The following is a 25,872-nucleotide window of genomic DNA, read 5'->3' on the forward strand; positions in this document are numbered from 1 at the left end:
TTTTGCCAGGGCAGAAGATGGGCCTGGGACCCAGAAAAACAGAGAATTTACAAAAACTTCACAAGGAAGATATGGATCAAGCCCACCAGGGCTCGGGCACAGAGGAGATGCGTTCTCACCAGCTCCGAGATAGGCCGGTTACAGGAACCTAAGAGATACCCCAGCCACCTGACGGACAGCTCAGTGGCGGCCCCGGTCAGGCCAAGCTGTATTTCCCCAGACAGATGGCTTCACACAGGGCACACAAACCCCCCAGGGGCTGCCCACGAAATATAGAAATTATATAAATATTATACATAAATATTTTCTCATATACCTTCGCTATATAAATTATTCTCTTTTGCCCTAAAAACTATATATGTGAGGTAGACAAAAAAATACCCTGTGAGTGTTTCCCTTAAAGCTGTAGAATGAGGGGTCAGTGGCCACTGGTCCCCAGGGGTCCCAGCAGGGCTGAGGGGGATCTTTGGGGGCACCTGGAAGAGAAAGGGGCGGGAGCATGGAAGGAGGAAAGAGACAGGGGGCTAGACAGAAAGGAACCCCCCCCCAGGCCGAGGGTCCCTCAGAGCCCACACCCGTGACACTGGCCTAGGTCATCAGTGTTGGTGGCCAGCCATGGCCTCGGTCCCTTGGTGTCTGCCTTTATCCTCCGCAACCCCGGCACTGCCGGCCACGGAGTCGGGGTGCAGATGGTGTATGGGCGCATCGGGTCCCTTCTTCTTGCCCGTGAGGTCTCTGCTGCCTTATGACGAGGGCCGAGGCAAGGCGGAGGCAGACTTGGGGTCTCAGAGGAACCAGAAGGATGGGGCTGGCAAAGAGAAAGTCTCCGTGTGGTGGGGGAATGGAAGAAACGAGAAAAGCAGCTCTCTCTCCTTTTTGTTCTTCTTGCCAAGATGTGGGCCAGCTGCCTGGGTCGGCAAAGTCAGTCCAGGGAGGGGGTCTCGGGTAAGTTTGGCTTTTCATCAGAACCTCTGCAGCCAGAGATCCTTCCAGCATCTCACAAGCCGCCTTGACCCGCCAAGGCTAGGGCAACGTCTCACCCTCGGAGATCTCAGGGAGCCCGGGGCTTCTTCCTGGGCTCACGCTGGTGGTTTCGGAGCATACAGCTGATTCTGAAGTTTCCATTCAGCTGCAGGTCAGCAACTCTAGGGAGAAAGGAAGCTGACGGAGGGCGCGGCAGGTCGGCAAAGCGGCCAAGGGCTTCCCGATGGAGGTCACTTCCTCCTGGCTGGCCGTGGGCCCTGCTCTGGGGAAGCACTCAGCTTCCAGCAGAGTGACCCCTGAAAGGTCTTGGTTCTGAACCGGAGAGAGTGTGCGGCTAAGTGGGAACCCTCAGCCTGGCGGGTCCAAGGAGCGTGCGAGTGTGTGTGTGTGTGTGTGTGTGTGTGTGTGTGCGCGCGCGCGCCTGTATATATGTACCAATTACTCTCTCCTCCTCCCACACAGGGCCTTGGAAGGTAGCACTGGAAGTGTCCACAGGATCAGAGGAAATTAGCAAAGTGACTTCTATTCCTCAGGTAGGAGCCAAAGTGGGGGCCATCAGTAAGTGACGGGGGCCCCCCAGGAGCCAGGCTTAGCGAAGACTTCCCTGCGCCTGTAACCCCAGGGCAAAAACCTTAATTAGATGAGTAGCTGCAAGAGCAGAAACGTAACCAGATTCGGGACTCTACTGTGTCACGACCGTCAGCTGTGTTGGGGCCTCACGGCACGGGTGGAGCGCAGCCACAGGGGAGCTGATCAAACCGGGCTTAAGGGGAGGCTGAGAAACGGAGCTCCTTGCGTCCCCGCCTCGAACCAGAGGCTGTCACCCTCTCCTGCGCGGGGACTAAAAGGTCCACACCCAGAAAACGGCGAGGGGTCACCGTCTCTCTGTGCAACCTCAGCGCACCAGCTGGCTCTCCCTACCAGTCCTGCATTCACTGGTGCTCTTATCCAGCAGGGCCCAGTGGGTGTGAATAACTCAGCTCTCAAGGCAAGAATGACGCCTCAGTGCATATTTGAAAAGCCAAATCAAGTACACCGGGCTCCGGGGCAGGTGTCGGACTTGGCCTCCCTCGAGCCCAGAAAGCCTTCCTTTCTCCAAACAGCCCCTGCCACCTGGCCTTCCCCCACCCCCTGCCCCCTGCCCCCACCTCTAGCCCAGCAAAGCCACAGGTGGCAGAGCTGTGTGGCCCCCGGGGCTCACTGCCACCTGAGTGGGGCCAGAGGGCTGGACCGACCTGTCCCCTGCCAGGCTCCAGCCTCTGCTTCCGGCTGACACTGCCTCCCAGCTCCCTGCTGGCTGGCTGGCTCTAGGCCACTCATCCGAGGAACTGAGACAGCGAGGTGGTCCCCCCTCAAAAAACCCTCAGTCCTTCCTCCTTTGGTCTCCCTTATTCCCCCCGCATCCTTTCCTACTCTGCTCTCCTGCTCCAACGTGGTTGGGGACCCTCAGTTCCAGTCCCCCCGCAACCTCTCTTTGCTGGGTGTCGAGGGAGGGAAGGGCGGCCGAGGCCCAGTGGAGAGGAGTGCGCGCCGCGTGCGCCTGCCTGGGGGGCCTCAACGTGGCCGAGCACCGCGGGGTCCTGGCAGCGCCCCCCTGGCACACCGGGCCGCAGGCCTAATGCTTGCAGGTGTATATGAGCTCCTCCTGCACGCACTGCTGGCACTCCACGTAGCAGCACCACTGCACCTGGCAGTGGCAGGAGAAGGCCACCAGGCGGCTCTGGGTGTCGTAGCCCCGCCCGCAGCACAGGCTGCTGCAGCTGGCCTCCCGGGAACACACCCTGCCCGCCGTGCCGGGCGAGTACTTGCTGGGCCGGCAGAAACTGGGCGAGTCTTCCATATAGACCAGGTCCCCGGGCCGCGGGGCCGGGCCCTTGGTGGGGCTGCCCGGCCGGGCGGGCGCCCACAGCTCCAGGCGGCCCAAGGCCTCGTTGGTGGCACTGGACACCTTGACAGCCGAGTCATAACGCAGTTTTAGCGCCTGGCCCGTCTCGCGGAACGGGGCGAGCTGCTTCCAGCAGGTGCGCACGGCACAGGAGCCCGACACACCGTGGCACTTACATGTGGTCCTGAGGCCACTCTTCACTGCCTGCGAGGAGAGAGGGAAAGCAGGCGTGGTCAGGGCCATGGCACCGGTGTAGGCCAGTGTAGACCCCGTCGGGGGCGGGGCAGCAGGACGGGCAAGAGATGGGGGGAAGAGGGTGAATGGGACCCAGGCTAGCCCGCAGGCCACCTTTGTGCAAAGTAGCTCGAGGCCACCCTGCCGCCGGGCCAACGTGCCCGCCTGGCGGAGAGCAATGTGGGCCGGATCTCAGTCCCAGCTCCCTCCCTTGGCCCAGAGTTCTCGCGGAGTGGAAAACCCGCACAACTGAACGTGGCAGCCCTGGTTTACCCCGACTCAGTGATGAGGACACAGAACTCCATTTGCTAGAGAGCTTGAACCCTCGCCTCTCCCAGCCTCTCGTCCCGGTAGGCTTAGACACCTTTTACCCTCCAGTCCTCCCACTACTGTGTGTCCTCTGCTAAGTCCCTCCCCTTCTGTGGGCCTCCTCGATCGTCCCATCTGTAAGATGGAGGAAGAGGTGATGTTGCAAAAGATATCAAAGTTTTCAAACGACGTTGGCTTCCAGGATGTCCGGGAAGGACAGTCTCTGGCACAGGGACCCCTCTGCAAACAGGTTTCTGCCTCATCACGGCCGCATCCCAAGCCTGGCTCCCACCCACTGCCCAGCCCGCCGTGCCGCCCAGCACCCTTCCCTACTTCCCGCTACTTGGTACCGGTGTGCTGGTTGAAGGGGTGAAGGTCCTCCCGGGACAGCTCTGTGTGTGCGCTGAGGGGCACGGCAGAGGCAGGCCTCCTGCCGACCCGGCTCCCCGGCCCTGCACCCTGGCTGGGGCCGGGCTTCGGGCCTCCCGGCAACGTGCTCACCTTGATGCCCACGTGGGTGTTGTGAGCGTCTGCCCGTGCCCTCAGGTCTTTGCTTCCTCTCTTGGGCCCCAGGAAGTTGCTCAGGAACTTGGTGCTGTACTTGAGGTTGTCGCCGCACACGCCCCACTGCCAGGCCTGCCTGCTCTCCAGGCCCGGAGAATCATCACAGGTACAGCGCTCCATGCGCCCGGCGCTACAGGCCCGGGCCAGAGTGTGGGTGAGGGCAGCGGAGGACATTGCATACAGGAAGGCCGTCTCCTTGAAACCTGGGCCGGGCACCCGGAGGGGGGGGATCCGGGAGGGAAGGGGGGAGAGGGGGGGTCAGAGGCTGCCCTTTGCCCTCTGAGGGCAGAAGAGCTGACGGGGTGGGGGGGGGCGTGACTAGCCGGATGAGGGTCATATGGACCTGAGGACGTGGCCCGGGGCACCCTTGTGACACCCGCGCCTGAGACTCGGGCTGCAAGCTGCTGCCCTTTAGACGGAACTTTCAAATTCACTATGGAGCGTATGCCCGGGCTCCCAGGGCAGCAGACAGGAACGCCTGACTCTACGGGACACACGAGAAGGCTGAGATGCAAAGAGAAGCGACTCGGCACCTGGTGAGAGGCAGAGCAGGGGGCCAAACCGCTGATCTCGACCCGAAGCCCGCATATGAGCCAGCTGGACCCATTTCTGAGGCCCCCGGTCCCCTGAAATATGCTCTGTGGGCTCCCTGCGTTTCAGGACGCCTCTGAAATGTCGCTCTCTGCTACCTACCGTGGAGCGGACCTAATGACGGAGTGACCCTGAGTCTCCCGCGTGGCTTGCTCCAGACTGACCATCCCACGCCCTTCCGGGACGGTCACTTCTCTCGTGTTCTTGTGGGCCGTGGCGCAAACCTGCCCCCCCCCCCCGCCCGCTCTCCAGCGTACCTGGGTGCTGGCAGCACCCTTTGGGGAGTAGCAGCAGCTCCGTCCCAGGCCCTTCCCCACCACGGACAGCAGCTGGCCTCCCATGTACTATCACTGCCTTATTTCTTTTAAGTTTATTTATTTATTTTGAGAGAGAGAGAGAGAGAGAGCACAGGTATGAGCAGGGGAGGGGCAGAGAGAGAGGGAGAGAGAGACAGAGAGAGAGAGAGAGAGAGAGAGAGAGAGAGAGAATCCCAAGCAGGCTCTGCACGGTCAGTGCGGAGCCCATGTGGGGCTCGAACTCACGAACCGCAAGATCACCATCTGAGCTAACGTCGGACGCTTAAGACTGAGCCACCTAGCTGCCCCCATCACTGCCTTTTTGTAAAAGCCCCTTGCTACTTGGTGACAGAGTCACATGATGACCTGTTTCCCCCGTGGGCTGTAAGCTCTCCAAGGGCAGAGGGGGTCTCGTGCAGCTCGGTGCCTCCGGCGTCCAGCACCGTGGCTGGCTCGCTGCGAGCCTCACCGGACACTTAGTGAACGAGGGGTGGGAGGACGCAGCGAGGAGGGAAGAAGGCCGGGTGTGAATGGAAGGGGAGGAGGAAACGATGGACCAACGGAAGCGATGAACAAAGTCACGGGCATGAGTAAGCACCTGAATCCGGCCTGTCTCAGGGTATTCGGCCAACTATTCCCTGCCTTCCACCCCTATATGTTCTTGCACCTTGTTTTGCGTGTGTGTGCATGTGTGTGTGCGCAGGAGGCTGAGGGAGGGGACTGGGGGGCCACCCAGCTCAACTGTGGGGTCCTCCGGGATCCAGGAATGGGCTGGGCCTCCTCTTTCCCCGTATCTCCCCTGCTCCTCCACTCCCCCCAAGCTGAGGGAAAGACTGGGCCTCATTAACTCCCAGGACTCTTCTCACTGGGACTATGCTAGGTTCACAAGGGCAGCGTGGCCTGGGCCCAGGGGCCAGGGGAGCAGGAATGGGGGCGTTGTCCCCAGCCCCCCAGCCCCCTCCTCCCTAGCCCCTTTCTCCCCAAGTGCCCTCCTCCTCCCCAGCCCTCCTCCTCTCCAGTCCTCCCCAGCCCCCCAGCCCCCTCCTCCCTAGCCCCTTTCTCCCCAAGTGCCCTCCTCCTCCCCAGCCCTCCTCCTCTCCAGTCCTTCCCAGCCCCCCAGCCCCCCTCGTCCCCAGCTGTCCCTTCTCCCCAAGCCTCATCCTCCCTAGCCCCTTCCTCCCCAAGTGCCCTCCACCTCTGCAGTCCTCCTCGGCTGCCTCCTCCCCAGCTGTCCCTTCTCCCCAAGCCTCGTCCTCCCTAGCCCCTGCCTCCCCCACCCCCTCCTCCCCAGCACCCCCACTACCTCTCTTGAGCAGGCCTGTCCTCCCCTCCAGACTGCAGTTCCAGCGCTCATGTCGGAACTGAAACTGGCACTCGAGCAGGCTGAGGTGAGCAGCGTCCTGCAGGGTCTCGGCCAGGCCGGGCTCCCTCCGGCAGAGCTGTTTCTGTCGGCGGGACAGCTTCAGCAGGTCACACGGCTTCAGGTGGACCCCGCTCTGTGCTGGGGCCGCAGCGGTGCCCAGCCCTGGGAAGGGCGTCAGGACCTCCCGCCCGGTCAGGCTAGAGAGAGCAAAAGAGGGAGCTAGTGACCCTCAGGGGTCATGATGGGGGAAGGGGGGAAGGAAGACATGGGACAAGCAAGAGGAAAGGGACCTCCTAGGGGGCTTCATTTATACCCTGCTGGGAGGCAGGCCAGCCCCATGGGGTATGTGCCCATTTCACAGAGTAGAAAACCCAAGTGCTTGTAACAGGGTCTAGTGCCCAAGTTTTCCAGATGCCAAAGTCTCTGCTCTTGTTACCCATTCTATGTCCCAACTTTGCCCAATCATAAAAATCATCTGGGGTGCTTATTAAAAATACAGATGCCCAGAATCTACGATTGGCAATTCTGACTCTATTGGTCTGGGGCGCAGCCTGGGAATCTGTATTTACTATATACCTTGGGCGGCTTCTATGATCAGGAAAGTTTGGGGAAAAAATTCATGTAGCGTGACTGCTGCCTGGAGGGTAGAGCCATGTTCCTAAGAGGGGACAGGCGGACAGGAGTAGATGGTGGGCAAACACTCAGCAACTTCTCTGAGATCCCTCTCTCCCTTATGTTATATTGCTGCCCATGTAATCCCATGCCGACCTAGCCTGTTTCCATAATTCTCAGATCTTCAACCATCTGGCCACTCAGTGCTTGTTACAAAGGGATCCTTAGGGAATACCTGGATGGATGGAGGAAGGAAGGAAGGAAAGAAGGAAGGAAGGAACAGATGGATGGATAAACTGGCCGATGGGTGGATGAATTTCCATCAGGCCATCAGCCTCAGTCTTGCCATTCTACTATATCTGAAGTTCACGGATTCTGAAGTCAGGCTGCCACTTCTTAGTTGTGTAAACCTTGAAGCCTTGGTTTTCTCCTCTGGGAAGTGCAAAGAGGATCCTTTCTACCTCCTGGGCCTGCTAGGAGGACCGTACGGAAAGTACCCACCACAGTGCCTGGGACACTCTTGTTCCCCTTTCTGCCGGTTAGAGTTTCTCAAGATTCCTTCCTCTTGCAAGGTGCTTTATTCTCTAACCTGGGCAGAGTCTTCCCTTTGTCCACATAAGGAAACAGTTTTATGAGGAGGCAGTGACTAGCCCGAGCCGTACAGCAGATGAGCAGCAAGGCAGGGACTACATTAGAGTTCCTTTTCACTCTCCCCAGAAGCTCTCTGAGACGGTTCTCCTGTTGCCTATCCTGTACCCTGGTGGTCCTCAGCATGGGTAGAATATATACCATTCCAGACCCAGGCTAGAGGAAGCAGCCGCCTTCTGGAACACGCCAGCCTCATGGCCAAGATAATGAGCAAAAATGAAACCAGGTGATGGCTCCTAAAGCTCCCGCTTGGATGTGGCCCTTGTCACTCTTGCTTATACGCCACGGCCAAGGCAAGCCCTGGCCCAGCTGCGTGGTCAGAGAGGCACATACTGGGTGGAACCAAGGGCCCAGCTCTCCTGTTTAGAGCCACCTGACCCAGCCAGGACATCTGGCTGGATGCCACACTGCCCCAGGGAGAGTGTGGGATCTGGCCAGGCCCCAGGTGCCCCCAGAAAGCGCCCGTAGATTCTAAATCCATCAGATGCAGCCAACCCAGTGTGGAGCATATCTCCGAAACCCCTGAGCAGAGACAGATGCTATCAGGCTCCTCCTGGCCCAGCCTGTCCCTAGGCTCCCCTGCTAGACAGGGTGAGGGCAGGGACCCGTTAATCATTAATCTTGGGGCAAATGGGTAAATTTCCGGCCCACTAGGTCTACACCCAAACCCCTCCCTGCAGCCTGGCAGGAAACCCTTAGAGCTTGACCCTTGGAAGGTCCAGATGTCAGCTCTAGCTGAGGAGGCCCCACCCTGACTGGCTTCCAGTGTGAAGGGCGCAAAGGGAGCAGGAGCCATCTAGCCCCTCACATGTCCTCCTCCCCGCAGCAGGTGCTGGTGTGCGGGAAAGCTGCTCACACTGTTCCTGTGTGTTGGAAATTGGGCCTCCCTTGTAGCAGCTGATTGACAGGTGAGAGAACAAGCAGGGAGTGATGGCAGTTTGGACCAATGGGGCTGCGCATCCTTCAAGGCCTGTCTCAAACGGCATTCTAAGAACAATACTATTATATCATTATAGCTATATGATACCTTATATCTTATCCTATATAGTCTATATTATTATCACTTTTTGAATGCTTCTTACTAAGACCTTTAGCTTGCAGACATCTGTTGAGTTGGCTACCCACTGCTTCTTCCCAGCTACATGGATACCATGGGGTCGGCCATTTCATGCCACATGACCTTGCTGTTCTGGCCTACTGATTGGACCAATGAGGAATCACATGACCGAAGCTGGGCCAATCAGTCCTTTCTCTGGGAATTAGGAATTGGAATGACGAGCACATACGGTTGCTTTCTCTCTCTTCCTTTCTTTGGGCAATGGGGCCTGTAACTCAGGAGATAAAAAGAGGAAGCTGGCCCAAAGAGAGAGAAAAAGAAAGAACCAAACACATAGAGGGAAGCAGAAGTGAGAGTGGGAGGGAGAATTTGGGGAGCTTTTCAGCCCTGGCCCCAGAGTCTTCCTACAGGCAGCAGTGTTCTTGCCTTAGACGCTCCTATCTGTAGTACAGTGTCAAGGCCCGGAGTTGGCTGTCCAACTAAGGATGCTGTCACTGATCACGACCTTCTGACAGCTGTGGAGTACCAGCATGGCCTTGCCTGCACTTGTGAGCCAGGCTCAGCAAACACCCTCTCCCCCATCCATAGGCACCTATTTTTTTAAATTTCGTTTAATAGGCCCTGTGATTGATGGCCCCAGAAGTCCAGTATAAAGTCGGTTAATTTTATTAGCAGTAATGACACTTAGTAGCGATTAATGGTCAGGAAAGGCAGCCAACCGCATAGAGGCCTCAGGCCACAATGGGCCCTGGTCTGCCCAGGGCTGCTCTCAGAGAAAGCTCTCTGGCACTGCCTTGGGGACCCCCACAGGACCTAGGAAGACAGCTGGGAGGTCTTCCAGGACTCAGTTTGCCTTTTATTTATTTTCTGTGTCGGGGCTGGGATCCTGTTTCCTTGGACGAGACAGTGCCAGGACATCAAATCTGGAAAACACCGTATTTCCTCCGGTGTGTTAGTGAGCTATCCTCCACATGCCCTTCCCTTGGCAGCTACTAGGGAAGGCTTCTTCCCGGACCTCAGGAGCATTCCAGGCACTGCAGGCTCCAGTCTGATTCAGGATCTGTGGGCATGATCCCCTCCCCTTGAAGAAGCCACATTCCCCGGCACCCCAGGCCCGAGAACCCCACCCACCCTCCTCTCTGCAAAAACTTAATTGCCCACACGTCAGTCGGGCCCCATGAGAGTAAGCCGTACACCCGGAAGAGATCAAGTGAGCCTCATCAGTCTTACGAATTCAGACAAAATTTGTTTTCATAAAGATACTGCTCTGTGGTCAGGTCAGATGCCATCAGCCACACAAGTACTCAGTGTTCTGAGCTGAAGAGCAGGGGCTGAGTAAGTTGTGAAGTTGCTAGCTGCTCTTCTGGGCTGTGAGACAAGAGTTCCTTCAGGCTTCTGCCTGATTCACGTGGTTCTGAGCCCTCTGGGACCACACCATCCCGCCCCCCGCTGTATCTGCTTTAGCCCAGCTGGTCTCCCCCATTCCTGCTTCCAGTCGGGCTCCTCAAGGCGGACTTCCAGCGCCTCTTCTCTTGTCAAGAAAGCAACAACCCCATGTGGCCAACTCCATTCTCCTCCCTTCTTTGCGTCCAGCCTGTGACTCTCTGCTCTCTGTACCTTCAGCCCAAAGCCCTTAGTGTAATAATAAGGCCACAAGCCCCCACCCCTACACAACAAGATGTCCCTGGCTTTGACTCCAGAGCATCCACAGCTACTCCCGGGGCCACCCTGTCTCCACCCAGCGTGGGAAAAGTCAAGGGTGCCCCTGGGGACTTCATCTCACCTACCCCCACCCCCACCCCCAGGCCTCCTCTGCGCACCCCGGCCCCTCCTGCCCTGGCCCTCCTTTCACTCTCTAGTGCTCACCCCATCCACAGTTTTGGCTGAAGCTGCCCATCTGGGATGACCTTGAAGGAAGGAAAAGAAGGTTCTCCCAGGACTTGGAGAAAGTGTCCCAGGAGACTGCTTTCAGTTACCTTCCGCAGGACCCCAGTCACCACTAAACCCCAGAAAGGAAATGGAGCTCACCCTGGAACGGTCATCCACCACCTGCTGGAGTAGAGGGACCCAAGGATCTCAGGCCCCCAGAGCTGTTCTGGCCTGGGTGGCCTGGTCCCAGTCTGCCCACACTCACTGGTGACCTTGGGCACATCCACTCTGCCCCTGAGCTCATCCCATCTAACAAATACACACTGACCAGTGGGAGACCATGACCAGCCCAGACTGCCTGGGTTCCAGTCCCACTTCCGTCTCTTACTCGTTGTGCCACCTTGGGCGAAGCACTTCACCTCTCTGTGCCTCATCTATAAAACACAGATAACCACAGTACCTACCTCACAGGGTTGTCAGGAGGATTAAATGAGTTCACTTTTGTACAGCTCTTAGAACAGTGCCCAACACCGTAAGCTCCAGGCAAGTGGCACTCTTGAGCACTCGCTATGTGCCAGGCGCCAAGCTGGCTGCTGGGACCTGCTCCCGCCCTCGAGGAGCTCACAGTCTAGAAGGAACTTGGTTGCACTCAGGAGTACTCCAGACTTTCCCAAGGCCCCAAGAAGCAGAAGAAGGAGAAGAAGGCTTTGAACCAGCCCAGCTCCCCATGGAACAATCAGTAGCTGCTCAGGGATCAGAACTCTTAGCTCCATCTGGGTGAGAACCTGGCCTTGGCCAGTCCTGTCCTGCCTGTAGTAGGAGGCCTGGGGGTGGGGGTGGGGAGGAGGCAGAGGAAGCTCCCAGGGAGCACCCCTGGCTAGCTGGGGAAGACCTGGCAGCTGTAGTGCATTTCCCATCACTTGGGGGTGCTCCAGGCTCCATTCTTCCACCCCCACCCCCACCCCCACCCCCACCCCTGTTTCTGGTTGAGAAGTTTGATGGTTCCAGGATGTGGGTGACTGAGTGGGTGGGTAGTGTAGGACAAAGCTGGCACTTCCCAGGGCACCAGGTAATGCCAGCCTGTCTGGACCCTTCGCTGGAGGGGTCAGGAGCTGTGCCTGGCACCAGGGACCATGCCAACTGTGGGCAGCTGCCTGGGAACCAGGAAAGCTTTGCCCTGCCTGAAGCATTGGCCTTGGCCCTGCAAAACCCCATTAGATGCTCCTGATAACAGGCTTCCGCTGCAGGGCCATTTGCATGGTAAGCGTTCCCTTTGAGCTTTCATCCCAAACATCTCAGCCCACCGCTCCCAGCCCTGACTAAATCCCCCTACACACACGCGCGCGCACACACACACACACACACACACACACACTCCCCACCCCCACCCTGTGCTCTCCACCACCCATCTCTTCCCAGTAGGGGAGGGTTGCTGAGGGCAGTGCCTGGCCCAAGAAGAGAGGGCATAGGGGCTCTGACAGTCCTTCTGCAGAAGGGGGGGGTACCTTCAACACCCAAGCTTCTCTCCCCACTTCCGGTCAAGCTGCGTGAACCCACCCTGAGGACCGAATCTGGTCACCACCTCCCGGCTAAAGCTCATCCCCGGAGCCGTGTCTCCCAGCCCAGCCCAGCCCTGGCTCAGACAGAAAAGAGCCTGGCCCAGCTGTGGGCTTTGTCTCTCCAAGAACAGCTCCACTTCCTGTTTTACAGCCACAGACCCGGCTGCCCGCTGAGGGTGGCATCGGGGAGACGTGTGCTCAGAGCTAAGTGGGCAGCAAGCAGCCCATTCAGCAAGCGCGCTTTGCATCTCAACAATCTTGGGTATTCAGAGCTTGGCCAGTGCAACATCTGCGGGGGAGATGCTTCCCCCTCCTCCTGACTCTCTCTCCCTCTCCACTCCGGCTCAGGCAGAGCTGGGAAGGGGGAACCTTCGTCCCTGGTGTGCATGGGGCAGGTGGCACAGTGGCCGTGGAGGGTCCCCTTGTGCAGAGGACCCCCTCAGGGGCTGAGGTCAGGAACGTCTCCCCCAGCTCCCTGCCTGGGTGCAAATGCACACCATTTGAGTCGTTGTGGTTGAAGGCTGGAGAAGCCTTTTGAGATGGCCCAGGTCCAGAGGTTCTGCCCTGAGGACTCCTGGGAGGTATTCCAGAGGCTTCTGGAGGCAGGCAGGAGGGCAAGGGGTTTGCCAAGTGTAGGTCTCTGCTTTGCTCTGTCTGGTGCCCTGGGAGTTCATGTAATATTTATTGTCCAAGGTGACCCACTGGGTTCACAGCGGGACTAGGACTGTGCCCCGGGTCTCCTGATTGTTTCTGTCAAGCCTGGCAGTTTCTGCTTTCAGTTTCAACATAGCACTTCAAGGAAGCAAAACTCAGTCACCACCGCAGCAAATGTCTAGGATGAAAGGAACACAAGACAGGTTGCTTTGAAAGGAAGGCAATCTGGTCAGGACTCCTCTGAGCCCCTGGGCAGCTAAAGGGAGGAGAGGTGTATGCTCAGTTTCTGTTTGGCTAAAAATCAGAAATAAAGCTTAGAGAAGTGGCCTGCCTATTCATACTAAAGTGTAAGAGTCTGATATAATGCTAGTGCCTGAGAACATACTTTGCTAGATAGAAGGAAGATCAAAGGAGAGGGTCTGGGATCATGAAGAAGCTAAAGAGAAAGGGGAAGCCTGGAGTAAGGAGAGAGGAGGTAGAGAAAAGGGGTGCTAGAAGCTTTGACAGGCTCCCCCAGCTTCTTGGGTTCACAGGCCCAGCCCTGACCCAGGGGAGGAGCAGTTTAGGGAACATGGGACGGAGGCTTTAGGGAAAAGCAAGTAGTCGTTGAGTCTCTCCTTGGGGCGAGCAACGCCCCCACCCAGTTCTGCCCACCATGAAACCCTGCTTCCAGGGTTGGGTAACTTCGGCCAAGTTATTGAACCATAGTAAGTTGACCAACTAACCAGCTTGGCAGGCTCTTGAGGGGTCACCCTCTGCCCCATGGACAGGCAGGCAGGCTCAGGCCGGGCTGGGCACCCTGGAAGGGCCAGACCCCTGGGGGAATGCCCTGCGCGTGATCACTGTGCGAGGAGGAGAGTTCCACTGTTCGCAGCCTGCTCCAGGAAGAGATGTCCATTTGTCCCCCCGCAGGGCCCAGGGATGGTCCACACCCCACACCTCCCCTCTCAGCTCCAAGGGGAGCAGCAGCCTCCCGACCTGGTGAAGGAGCCACTCCCTAAGTGTGCCCAGGGAACCCCAGAGTGGTCAGGACAGCGCTCGGGATGAAGGTGTAAGGGGCTTCCTCGGGAACAGAGCAGGGACACCCCCCCCCCCCCCCGGGGCAGGACCAGAACAACTTCCCACCTTGGACTGTTCTGGACTCAGGGCCAGCCATGGCTGTAGCAGGGGGGTCCCTCCCCTCAGGGTAGCCAGTCTTGGCTACCACAGTCCGCTCCATGCTGGAATGACTCCAAGCCCTCCTTCACGCTGTAACCCCTGCCTGGGACGCCTCTCCCAGTCCCAAAGCCCTCCCGGATCCCCTGGACTCTTTTATGGCCACGGCCCTTTTCAACACTTGACTCACAATGCAAGGAATAGGAAAGGTGATCCTAAGGCCCCGTCCATTGCCAGCATGCTCTAATGCTTATCTGCCTCCTCCAGGAAGCCCTCCTTACTTGCCAGCCCCATCTCTGTCTCTGTCTTTCTAACCATCCCCTTTCTTTGTCTTCTCTCATTTTTACAAATATAACACCCTTAGTTCTGCCTGGTTGACACTTTTTTCTTCCTCCTCACAGCTGCAGACAGGTCTCTCCAAGTAGGCTGTAAGCCCCTTGGCAGAGGTCCTGGTTTCTCATAGCTGGCGGTCCCCCATCCCCAGCTCAGATCCTCTACCCCAAGCGGGTGCTCCTCAGACACCTGAAGGCCGCATAAATCCCTTAGATGTCCAACCCCAGGTGGGGCGTGTAGCTCCAGGCTGTCCCTCAGCCTGCCCCGCCCCCACTCCCACACCCTTGTCCTCCTCCCTGGGTCTCACTCCAAAGCTGCAGGGGCCACCCCACACCCCAACCTTCCCAAGCTTGGCCCTGCAGGCACTGGGAAGGCGCGGCTCTCAGACTCGGATCACTGATGCATGCTCTCCCCAGAGCCAGATCTCAGGGCCCCCCAGCCTTGGTCAGTCGGACCCTGAATCCTCTGGCTGCCGGCGCAGCCCCTGAGGAGAGTGGGAGAGCCGGTCTGTTCCCTCTCAACCTCAGTTCCTGGGGACGAGTTGTGCCAGGCAGCTGAAGCCTCCCTGTGATACCCAGTGAGAACCAGACAAGAATTGGCCCAAATCTTTCTGATGCATAGGGGTACGTGTACCCCAATGTTTATAGCAGCGCTTTTAACAATAGCCCAAGTATGGAAAGAGCCCAAATGTCCATCAACTGATGAATGGATAAAGAAGATGTCGGGGGTGCCTGGGTGGCTCGGTCGGTTGAGTGTCCGACTTCAGCTCAGGTCATGGTCTCACAGTCTGTGTGTTCGAGCCCCGCATCGGGCTCTGTACTGACAGCTCAGAGCCTGGAGCCTGTTTCGGAGTCTTTGTCTCCCTCTCTCTCTCTTTCTCTGCCGCTCACCTGCTCCTGCTCTCTCTCTCTCTCTCTCTCTCTCTCTTAAGAATAAATAAGACATTAAAAAATTAAAAAAAAAAGAAGATGTGGTTTATATATACAATGGAGTACTACTTGGCAATGAGAAAGAATGAAATCCTGCCATTTGCAACAACATGGATGGAACTGGATGGTATAAGTCAGTCAGAGAAAGACAGATATCATACGTTTTCACTCCTATGTGGAACTTGAGAAACTTAACAGAAGACCACGGGGGAAGGGAAGGGGAAAAAGTAGCTTCAAACAGAGAGGGAGGGAGACAAACCATAAGAGACTCTTCAATACAGAGAACAAACTGAGGGTTGATGGGGGGCGGGGGGGGGGCAATGGGGGATGGGCTTTGAGGAGGGCACTTGTTGGGATGAGCGCTGGGTATCATATGTAAGCACTGAATCACGGGAATCTACCCCCAAAACCAAGAGCACACTGTATACACTGTATGTTAGCCAACCTGACAATAAATTATATTTCAAAAAATAATAATAAATAGAACTCAGCTGGCACAACCTCTAGAGGTGACACGTGCTAAAAGTTTACCACAGGTTACAAACCTTTATCCACAATTCCAACCCCAGAAAGCTCAGACGACTACAAACTTTGGTGCAGTTATGGTGAATTCATATGGCAGCGAGTCCTGACCTGAACCAAAATGAGAGTATTTATGGTCTTTATTTATCCCCACATGCAGATGTTTTTCTGCAAAAAAGTAAAGTGTCTGATTATGGGGTCCTGCCCTAGACATGGCATATGCATTATATTGTCTCTCTAATAATTAAAAATTCTTGAATTCTGACATGACCTGGCATTAAAGGGAATGTAACTGTCAAGAAAGCAGACCTTCTCTGCTCTCGCCCTAAAACCAGTCTCTCTAGAATTTCCAGGACTCTGGGGGCACCTGGCTGGCTCAGTGAATAGAGCATGTAACTCTTGCTCTCTGGGTTGTGAGTACAAGCCCCATATTGGGCATAGAGTTTATGGAAGGAAAGAAAAGGAGAAAGAAAGAAAGAAAGAAAGAAAGAAAGAAAGAAGGAAAGAGAGAGAGTGAGAGAGAAAGGAAGGAAGGAAGGAAGGAAGGAAGGAAGGAAGGAAGGAAATAATTTCCAGGACTCTGAACATGGTGGTTTAAGAATATTCTGGCTCTTTGAGACTCTCCACCCTCCCCCTTGGGTCTTCATCGCTCCAGTGAGGGGGTCTGTCCCATCCCCCAACCCATCTCAGCTGCCACCAGGATTCCCATGGAAGGCCCGCTGTGGCTGACTTCTGGAGTCTGAATGAGGCAAGTCTCTGCTTTCTGCTTTGTTTCTACTTCCCATCCTGACAGAGGCCAGGTCATGACCAAGTAGTGTGTGCTCAAGAGAGTCAAGTGTAAGCAGAAGAAAGAGCAAACATGATGGGGCAGAGGAAGGTTCTGGGGGAGAGGAAGGGCCAGCGAAAGGGAGAGGGGCTGCCCATTTGGACATTCACTGAACACCATGAGGCAATGCCAGGAACTGTGGGAGACTCAGCCAAAAACAGGGCCCCCAAGACCCTTGCCTAAAGGGAGCTATGCGTGAGTTGAAGACACAAGCACGTGGAAAAGAAAACGGACAACAAAACAAGAGTTTAAGACACGCAGTGCAAGAGATGCCCAGGGCATATGCCAGGTGAAGGGTATGGGTGATGGAATGGAGGGCCTCAAGGGTCAGAACCACCCAGAGGGAGGCAGACCTCGTCAAGCCCCAGGTCAACATGAGGCAGGGAGGACGAGGTTGGCTCTGGATTCTGACAAGCTAGAATTCCAGTTTTGGTGCCAGGCGACTTTGGGCAAGGCACTTGGCCTCTCCGAGCTTTGTTCCCCTCTCACCTATATGAAGATAATTATTCCAGCACCACCTCCTGGGATGTCACAGTGGTTAAATGAGATCATGCACATAAAATGCTGAGCACAGAAAGGAGTCACATTATACAATGACGAGGGCAAAGATGAAGGGAGAAAGGAACCGAAGAGGCTCCTTAACTTGGGAGGCTCTAAGACCAGATTGCTCGATTTCTTGAACTCCTCATACACAGACAGCATTTCAGCACTTTTATATATGCTCATTTAACTGTCACAATAACCCTGCAAGGTAAGGATTCACCCATTTTATAGATGAGAAAACTGCGGTTAGAACAGTTAACTGACTTGCCCTGGGTCACAGTTAATGAACCTTTGGATAGAAGATTGGAATTCAATCTGTGTGACTCCAAGTCCAGTGCTCCTTACGCTGTGGCAGGGCCTTGGGCTGCCTCTCTCCCTGCTTAGGCTGATGCCACGGTGGGGTTCACCTTCACAGCACCCGGCCCACCTCCTCCCGAGCCCAACTTCTACCTGATCACAGAATCCTAAAGGCACCAGGCTCTCTTCCTTAGGGGGTTCCAGCCCAGGAGTCCCCCTGCCTTGCCTGCCCTCCTGAGCCTTAGAAAATCCATCACTATCCATGAAGAGGCTGGTTTGACCCTGAGCCCAGCGGCACAGCCCAACTTGGGGGGGGGGGGGGGGTTGGGAGGGGTTACAGCTTAGCCAGAGAGAAGCCGGCCTAAATTCCTTCCCCAAACACAATGATTCTTATCAGTGATGTTTGCCTTTCAATCCAACACCCCAAAGCAGTAAAATTTCTTCTACCCTTTCTTCCCTCCAACCCTGTTTTCCTCAGGACCCAATCAACTTCTAAAAATGTTTTCAAATGAAAACAATACCATCCAAATATAAAAAACACGTAGGAATACATCTTTTTAAATTATTCGCAAGAACTGCGTACTGAAAATTGCAAAATATTGCTGCAATACAATTTAAAAGCCCCCGATAAAGAGATACGCCTGTTTATAAATCAGCAAATTCAATATTGTTAGAAGATCAGTTCTTTCTATAAATTGATTTATAGGTTCAGGGCAATCCCAGACAAAATCCCAGCAGGCTTTCCTATAGACACTGACAAGCTGATTCCAAAATTTATGTGGAGGGGCGCCTGGGTCACTCAGTCAGTTAAGCATCCGACTCTTGACTTCGGCTCGGTCATGATCTCACAGTTTGTGGGTTCGAGCCCTGTGTCAGGCTCTGTGCTGATGATGCGGAGCCTGCTTGGGATTCTTTCTCTCCCCCTCTCTCTGCCCCTCCCCCACTCAAGCTCGCACTCTCTCTCAAAATAAATAAATAAACTTAAAAAGCGTATTCAAAATTTATGTGGAAACGCAAAGGACCGAGAATAGCCAAAACAATTTTAAAAAGAGAGAACTTGGCTTCAACACCTACTACACAGCTACTATAATCAAGACTGTATGGTATTGGCATAAGGATAAATATATAGATTAATGGAATGGAATAGAGAGCCCAGAAATAGGACCTCATATATTGAATCAATTAATATGTACCAAAAAGTGACAACAGAGGTGGCTCAGTTGGTTAAGCTTCTGACTTTGGCTCAGGTCATGATCTCACAGTTCATGAGTTTGAGTCCCTCATCAGGTGAGCTCGGGCCCCACTTCAGGTGACCCCCATTTCTCAATCTCTCCCTCTCTGTCTCTGTCTCTCTCTGCCCCTTGCTCACTTGTGCCCCCCCCAAAAAAAAGGAAAAAAGAAAGAAACAATAGACATAAGTGTTAAGAGCTTAAACTATAAAGTTTCTAGAAGAAAATATAAGAGGAAACGTTTACAGCCTCTGAGTAGACAGAGATCTCGTGGATAGGACACGAAAAAAGCACAGAGCACATAAGAAGACGAAAATTGTACTTCCTCAAAATTAAGAACTTATATTCTTCCTAAGAAAATAAAAAGGCAGGGGCGCCTGGGTGGCTCAGTCAGTTGGGCGTCCGACTTTGACTCAGGTCATGATCTCACGGTTTGTGAGTTTGAGCCCTGCGTCGGGCTCTGTGCTGACAGCTCAGAGCCTGGAGCCCGCTTCAGATTCTGTGTCTCCCTCTCTCTGACCCTCCCCCATTCATGCTCTGTCTCTGTCTCAAAAATAAATAAACATTATAAAATATATTTTAAAAAAAAGAAAAGAAAAAAGCAGGCCACAGATAGGGATGAAATATTGCCGATACTTTCTGACCAAGGACCTGTATCCAAAATATACAAAGAACTCTTACAAATCAATAATAAAAAGACAAATTACCCAATGAAAAAGATAGCCAAATGATTACCATGTACATGAAAAAATGTGCAATACACCATTCATCAGTGGGAAAATGCAAATTAAGACCACAATGTGATAGCAGTAAGTACCTATCCACTAAAATGGCCAAAATTAAGATGGACAGGGAGGCACCTGGGTGGTTCAGTCTGTTAAGCGTCCAACTCTTGGTTTCGGCTCTGGTCAGGATCTCGCGGTTCGTGAGTTCGAGCCCCATGTCAGGCTCTGCGTTGACAGTTCAGAGCCTGCTTGGGATTCTCTCTCCCCCTCTCTCTCTGCCCTTCCCCACCTCAAACTAAGTAAATAAACATTTAAAAATGTTTTTTAAAAGATGAACAATAGCTGACAAGAGTATGGAGTAATCGGAACGCTCATACATTACTGTGTGAAACAGTATCGTTCACTTTGGAATACTATTTGGCTGTTCCTTATAAAGTTAAACACAGGCATACCATACGACCCAACAGTCAGGCCCTAGGTATTTATCCAAGAGAAATAAAAACATATGCCCGCATACTTACATGTACACAAACGCTTACAGCATTTGGAATAGCCCCAAGCTGGAAACAATACCAATGTCTCTCAGCTGGCAAATGGATAAACAAATTATAGTATATCCATACAGTGGAATACTACTCAGTGACAAAAAAAAGGGGGGGGGGATGTCCTACTGATATGCCTAACATGGGTGAATCTCAAAAGCATTATTGTAAGCAAAAGAATTCAGACACAAAAGCTATACCCCGTATGATTCCGCTTGTATGAACTTCAACGGGCAAAACAAATCTATAAGACCAGAAGCAGAGAAGTGATGGTCTGAGGCTGGTGGGGGAGGGTTGATTGCAAAGGAGCCTAGGGATCCTTTGGGCGGATGGAAATGTTCCATTTAGTAGTTGTGGGGTGGGCACACAGGGTATACATCTGTTAGAATCCAAACTGTGCACTTAGGATGTTTGCATTTTACTGTATGTAATGTTGATGGGGGGGGGGGGGGTTAAGTTTGTGTCCTGCCTCTTAACAATGATGACACCTCTACAACCCAAGAAGATGGTTGGAGGGCCAGCCACCACCCAAAGTGAGCCTGTACAGGCACCCAATCAGGCCCTTTCATTCATCGTCTCAATTAAGCCTTGCATCAGTCTTTAAGGTAGGTATTGTATCACCCATAGCTCAGCAAGGTTAAGACATTCACCCAGAGTCGTACAGCCAGCAAGACAGGAGGCTGGGATTTCAACTCAGGTCTAGCTGATTCCAAAGCCTGTGCTTTCATAAACTTCTCTGTATCATCCCTAGAGAGGAAATAAACCCAAGTAATGCAGGGATCACACATTTTAAAAGGCACCCCCAAAGTCAACCAGGATTTGAAAAGGTGCATCCACAGGAACGACTTCTGCTTACAAAGCCACTTTTCACATGATACAGTGCATGTTCATTTATAAAACACCACACAAGTTAATATTTGCAGAATTTCCAAGCCATCCAAGCCAACATAGAAGCTCTTGAGTCATCCTAGACTTCCAGGCCAGGTTCAGCCCATTAGAGTTAGGGAACCACACGGCGCCTGGGTGGCTCAGTCGGTTAAGCGTCTGACTTCAGCTCAGGTCATGATCTCACGGTCCGTGAGCTCGAGCCCCGCGTCGGGCTCTGTGCTGACAGCTCAGAGCCTGGAGCCTGCTTCCGATTCTGTGTCCCCCTCTCTCTCTCTGCCCCTCCCCTGCTCGTGCTCTGCCTCTGTCTCTCAAAATTAAATAAACGTTAAAAAAAATTTAAAGAATTAGGAAATCTAGGACCTCCAGGTGCCATAGACCTTGGAGGCAGTGACCTAAGTGACCAAGCAGGGGAGGGGGCTGCCCTCCACCCCTTACCCCCTCCAGCTCCTTGTGTCTGCCATTCCCCTGGATGGTCACACAGTATTAGCTCTGGAGACTCTTGCTTGGAGGGCAAAGAGCCCAGACTGGAGGCAGAACCTGGTGTCTATCCTGCCTCTATCCTGCTGTGTGACATAGGGTGAATCACTAAACTTTCCTGACCCTCGGTTTCCTTTAGGGAACTATTTACAGCATCCTGTATACCTTTAGAATGGCTCTGGGAATCAGATGAGAGAGAGAGAGGCCGTATGAGAAAGTGATTTGTAAACTGAAACACTAGTTATTAGGGCATTATCAGCATGACCACAATTCAGTTCTGGGTTCATACAAAAGCCCCAGAAGCAATTGCTGGCTTACTGTGGTTTGGGGGATGATGGCTGCCTCATTTGAAAAATGGAAATAATAATACATGACCTGTTTGAAACAGGGAGTTGGACCCCAGATGCTTCTGGGACACTTTCAACTCTTAAATCTATGATTCTATGATTTCAAAGACCCCAAGAAGATTGGCCTCACCTGCTCTCCTGATGTTTGAATTTTTTTTCTTTTTTTTTTTTTTAATGTTTATTTATTTTGAGAGAGAGATAGAGAGAGCAAGCTGGGGTGGGGCAGAGAGAGAGGGAAACAGAGAATCCCAAACAGGCTCTGTGCTGTCAGTGCAGAGCCGGACATGGGGCTCGCACTCACAAACCATGAGATCATGACCTGAGCTGAAATCGAGAGTCGGTCACTTAACCAACTAAGCCACCCAGGCGCCCCTGAATTTCCTTTTATCAAATGCCCAAACACTTCATCTTATAATCAGAAATGAGATTTCAAATGCAAATGACCTGGAGAAAGGAGAAGCAGATTGCCTCTCATTCTCACTATGGTGTGGATGACTGATACCAGATTCCTTCCAGAGAGCAAATTCTGATGGGAAGCTGGAAAATCTGGCCTGACTGAGTCACACTAGGGCTTCCTCAGTGGGAACTCAGGCTGAATCCTGTCCGGTCTCTGAGACTAAACACATAATAGGGCAAAGCCTCAGTTTTAGCTTATTCTCTAAGTATTTGTCCAGTTCCCCACACTGGGGTGGTGGGGGCTTGAGTCTATTTGGTCAGCTTTGCCTAGATGGGTTCATGACCTGGAAGAAGTGGCTCCAATACTCACATGATCCCTCTCAACCCCAACCCAGGCCTAATCAACCATGCCCTCCCACCCCGATTTCCAAGGCTGCCCCCCCCCCCCCCCCCGCTCACAAGTCTCAAATTCTACCCCTGTGCACTGCTACAAACTCCTTTCCCTTTCAAACCACACCAGCCAGGCTGGTCCAGGTCTCCTGGAGCCCCTCTCCTCTCACCCCATCTGGCCCTCGCCCCATCTCCGACCCCCAAACCCAGACAAACAATTGTGGAAATGAGCTGGGGTCCAAGAGGATGCAGGGACATTCGTCCTCCTGTTCTCCATCCCAGCTCAGAAACCCCTGTCAGGGCCGGGATATCAAGAGACTATGCCCAATCTCTATACTAATAATAATTGCTGGCATTAGTTGAGCATTTACTATGTGCCAGATACTGTCCTAGATGCTTTACGTGTACTAATGCACAAAATGCTCATACAAAATAGGCACTCTTCTCCTCATTTTACAGATGAGAAACCGAGACACAGAGAGGTTAAGTGACTTGGCCAAGAGCACACAGCTAGCAAGTAGCAGGATTATATCCTGCCTGCTGAGGCAACAACTGTGACTTCAAGCCTGAAGTCATTGGCATACAGGTTGGTACACTGTTCTCAGTGAGGAAATAGAGCTCAGTTCTATCCAGTTCAGCCCCTTCTTTGTACAAATGAGGTCACCGAGGCCCAGAGATTGGTCTTCCCAGGTCACCAGCAAGCTGAGCTCAGACCTAGGGTCTGGGCTGACCTGCCTACCCCCACCCATTATATTTCAGGAGAGGCCCCCTGCTCACAGCCAAGGCACGTTTTAACCAGGGGTCATGACCCGGAAATTAGCCCACAGCCCTTAGATGGGCCTGTGCAGGGACTTCTCAGATCCTTACTCGCCCTCTCTGGCAGGTCCTTAAGAACAGTCTGTGGCAGGTCACTGGCTTGGTGTTTCATTGCCTTCGCTTTAGTCAGACTGTAAACCTCACCCTGATTTGGAGTGAAGATCACAAAAAGTGACAAGATTAAAGTCACAGACCGTACACATTTGGAGCGAGCTGTGGGTGGAGGTCAGGGAAGCGCCTTGGCAGCCACGACCCCACCTCCCACCCAGGTCCCTGGGTCAGAGAAGGAGGGTCAGAGAGAAGGGACAATTGCCCTGTAACTCGCGCTGCATTCAGCCGCCACTCCCGCGGCTCTCTCCCCAGGTGTCTCCCCAACTCTGATCCTCCTTTTCCAATCACGTACGCCTCCTCCCTTCTGACGCTCGGTCGTTCTCCCCGGAATTCACCCGACGCCGGGGCTGAGATTTGGTTGGGCTTCCCTAGCGGAAGGTTCCCTCCTGCATCTCCAGCTGACACTGCCCGGGGTCCGCAGGTCCGCGTCCCCTCGGTATCCGCGCGATCCCCTCCCCCGGCCGGGGTAGCACCCCACCCCGCCCAGCCACGCAGCCCGCAGGGTCTCCATTCTACAGGGGGAAGGGCAGAGAGAGCGTGGAGAGAGAGCCCGAGGCGAGGACTGTGGCTGGACGGAGACCAGGTTACAAGCAGACAGGGCACAGAGTGAGGATCCAGCGAGGGCATCAGAGCGCGCGGGAGGGACGCCTGGACCCGCAGGGACTGGGTGCGCGGGGAAGATGGGGCCGGGGTCCGAAACCTGTGCAGAGTCCGGGAGCTCGGGCGGGGGTCCGAGACCGCGCGCAGCGGGCGGGATGTGGTCTCGGACAGGGCGGGGTGGGAAGAGCGGCGGCGAAGAGGACGGAGAGTGGGACACCAGAAGGTGCGATCGGGGCCTGAGCGGGGAGGGGGGGAAAGCCAGAGACCGAGCTCGGGGCGCGAACTCCGACAGCCGGCCGGGACCGGGGCCCGCCGGGGGCTAAGGTCTGAGTTCGAGGTTCCCAAGGCGGCCGGGGCCAGCGGGAGGGAAAAGTTGGCCCCGCTCTAGCCGGAGGAGGGGAGGCCGGCGGGCCGGGGACGCGGGCCAGGGGCGCGGCGGGCACTGACCCGAAGTAGGCGGCGGCGGCGGCGGGCAGCGCCAGCAGGCAGAGCGCGGCCAGGGCCAGCGCGGGCGGGGGGCGCATGGTGCCGGCGGCGCGGCGCCCTGTCGCATCTCCTCGCGCCGCTCAGCGCTCGCAGCGCAGCCACCAGCCGCCCGTGGGGCTTTAAACCCGGGCGGGGCGGAGCGGGGGTGGGGGAGGGAGCGACGCTGGAGGCCCCCCCCCCGGGCGGTGAGCCCCCCGCCCCATTGGCCCCGCCGGCCTCGCCCCGCCCCCGTCGCGGGTGGGGCCGCCGCCCGGGGCCCGCCCCCGCCCCGCCCCCATCCTCCCGTCCCACCGGCCCCAGGTGAGAGCTCACCTGTCGCCGCGCCCGCCGCGGAACGTGAAAGCCCCCCGGGCGTGGAGAGGCGGGGATGGGGGGACGCGGCGGAGACCGGGGAGTCTCTGCATCTCCCCGCGGGGTGGAGGGAAGCGCAAGAGTCTCTCGCCCGAGGTACGGGAGTGGGGGTCCCCTGGAGACGGGCGGCTCCTGGAATCCGCGGAGAAGCCGTGTGGTGTCCGCTGTCCTGCGAGGCGAGTGTGGGTCTCTCTGCCCGGCCCCAGGACTTTGAGGGGCAGGGCCGCCCTCCCGAAACGGGAGATCCACGTCTAATGGCTGGGGGACACCCCTGCTGTCTGGAAAAGGGAATCCTGGAGGGGCGTCTCTGGGGGGGGGAGGGGGTGGTCTCTTAGGGCAGGGGTGAGGGGGAAGGATCCCTCTTTCTAAAAGGGAGACTGTGTCAAGGGCAAGGTGCACAGCGCGGGCCTCAGTGGGCGTCTGACAAAGTGCTGCTGTTCACTGGACAAAAATCCAGATTCTCTGGATCGTGGGGCAGGAAAAGCATGGGTGGGAATGGGAGGGCCGGGGAGGAACCTGCTTTCCAAAGTATATGGCTGCCAGAACCTCCGTCAAACAGGATAAGAATCTCCATTATTGGGCCACAAAGCTCTGTCTTGCTTATCCTTTTCGAAAGTTTAACCCCAGTTCCTCCAGCGAAGGTGCCGTGATCAAAGCAGCAGGTGACACATCATGAGAGAGACATACTACCAATGACCCAAGCAAGATTTAAAATGCTTTTGAGGGTCTTGAACACTGGGTCAAATCAAGCAAAACAAAATATAACTTGCACCCAATGTCAAGATCTGTGCGTAAAGTTTCCCAACCCTCAGCCACGCGTATAGAACATCAGGTGACAGTGACCTTGGCTTTGCCGTGGACACCAGTGTCATGGGGGCCTGGGAGACTGGTGGGGAGATGGCAGCTTCTACGTCAGGCAGGATTCACAGAGGAAGCCCCTGCCACAGTGAGCCTCTCTGAGCTCAGTTTCCCTGCATACTGAGTGGAGGGATTAGATGATCGATGATCTTTAACAACTCGGTCAGTCCTCTCAGTTCGCATGGTTCTGTTTATTGAGGTGCACAGCCCAGTGTGCTGAGTGGAGACCTAGAGTCAAATCATGTAAAATCGCAAACCCTGGATATGAAATGGAGATGATGATGAATATCTCACAGGACTTTTGTGCAGAGAAGTATGATGCCAAAGGCCTCTCAGGGGCTAGTGGGTTGTTACAACAGCAGGCAGGACCGGTGGTGTGCTGGTGTTTTACACGTTTTGGGGGGGGGGGGGGGAGGTGGATGGGTG

General features: G+C 55.0%; 1 protein-coding gene across 1 annotated transcript; it reads right to left on the reverse strand.

Moving 5' to 3' along the window:
• Positions 1 to 2,257: 2,257 nt before the first annotated feature.
• Positions 2,258 to 24,317, reverse strand: WNT9B (Wnt family member 9B). The gene is made up of 4 exons (XM_060645795.3): positions 24,199 to 24,317; positions 6,167 to 6,423; positions 3,914 to 4,179; positions 2,258 to 3,073 (listed from the first exon to the last, which is right to left on the reverse strand). Exons 1-4 carry the CDS (start codon positions 24,273 to 24,275, stop codon positions 2,600 to 2,602), a joined length of 1,074 nt encoding a protein of 357 aa, XP_060501778.1. The 5' UTR covers positions 24,276 to 24,317; the 3' UTR covers positions 2,258 to 2,599.
• Positions 24,318 to 25,872: the final 1,555 nt, after the last annotated feature.

The sequence above is a fragment of the Panthera onca genome (assembly GCF_046562875.1).
Source record: "Panthera onca isolate mPanOnc1 chromosome E1 unlocalized genomic scaffold, mPanOnc1 haplotype 2 h2.Chr16_ul_2, whole genome shotgun sequence".
NCBI lineage: Eukaryota > Metazoa > Chordata > Mammalia > Carnivora > Felidae > Panthera > Panthera onca.

Bases quoted from the DNA above. Each gene is read 5' to 3' on its own strand.
- WNT9B (XM_060645795.3), bottom strand. From the start codon at position 24,275: ATGCGCCCCCCGCCCGCGCTGGCCCTGGCCGCGCTCTGCCTGCTGGCG. The intron at 4,180-6,166 runs GTAGTGGGGGTG...TGCCCGGCCCAG, and splicing joins GACAGGCCTGCTCAAGAGAG to GTTTCAAGGAGACGGCCTTC. The intron at 3,074-3,913 runs GTGAGCACGTTG...CTCTCCTCGCAG, and splicing joins ACACCCACGTGGGCATCAAG to GCAGTGAAGAGTGGCCTCAG.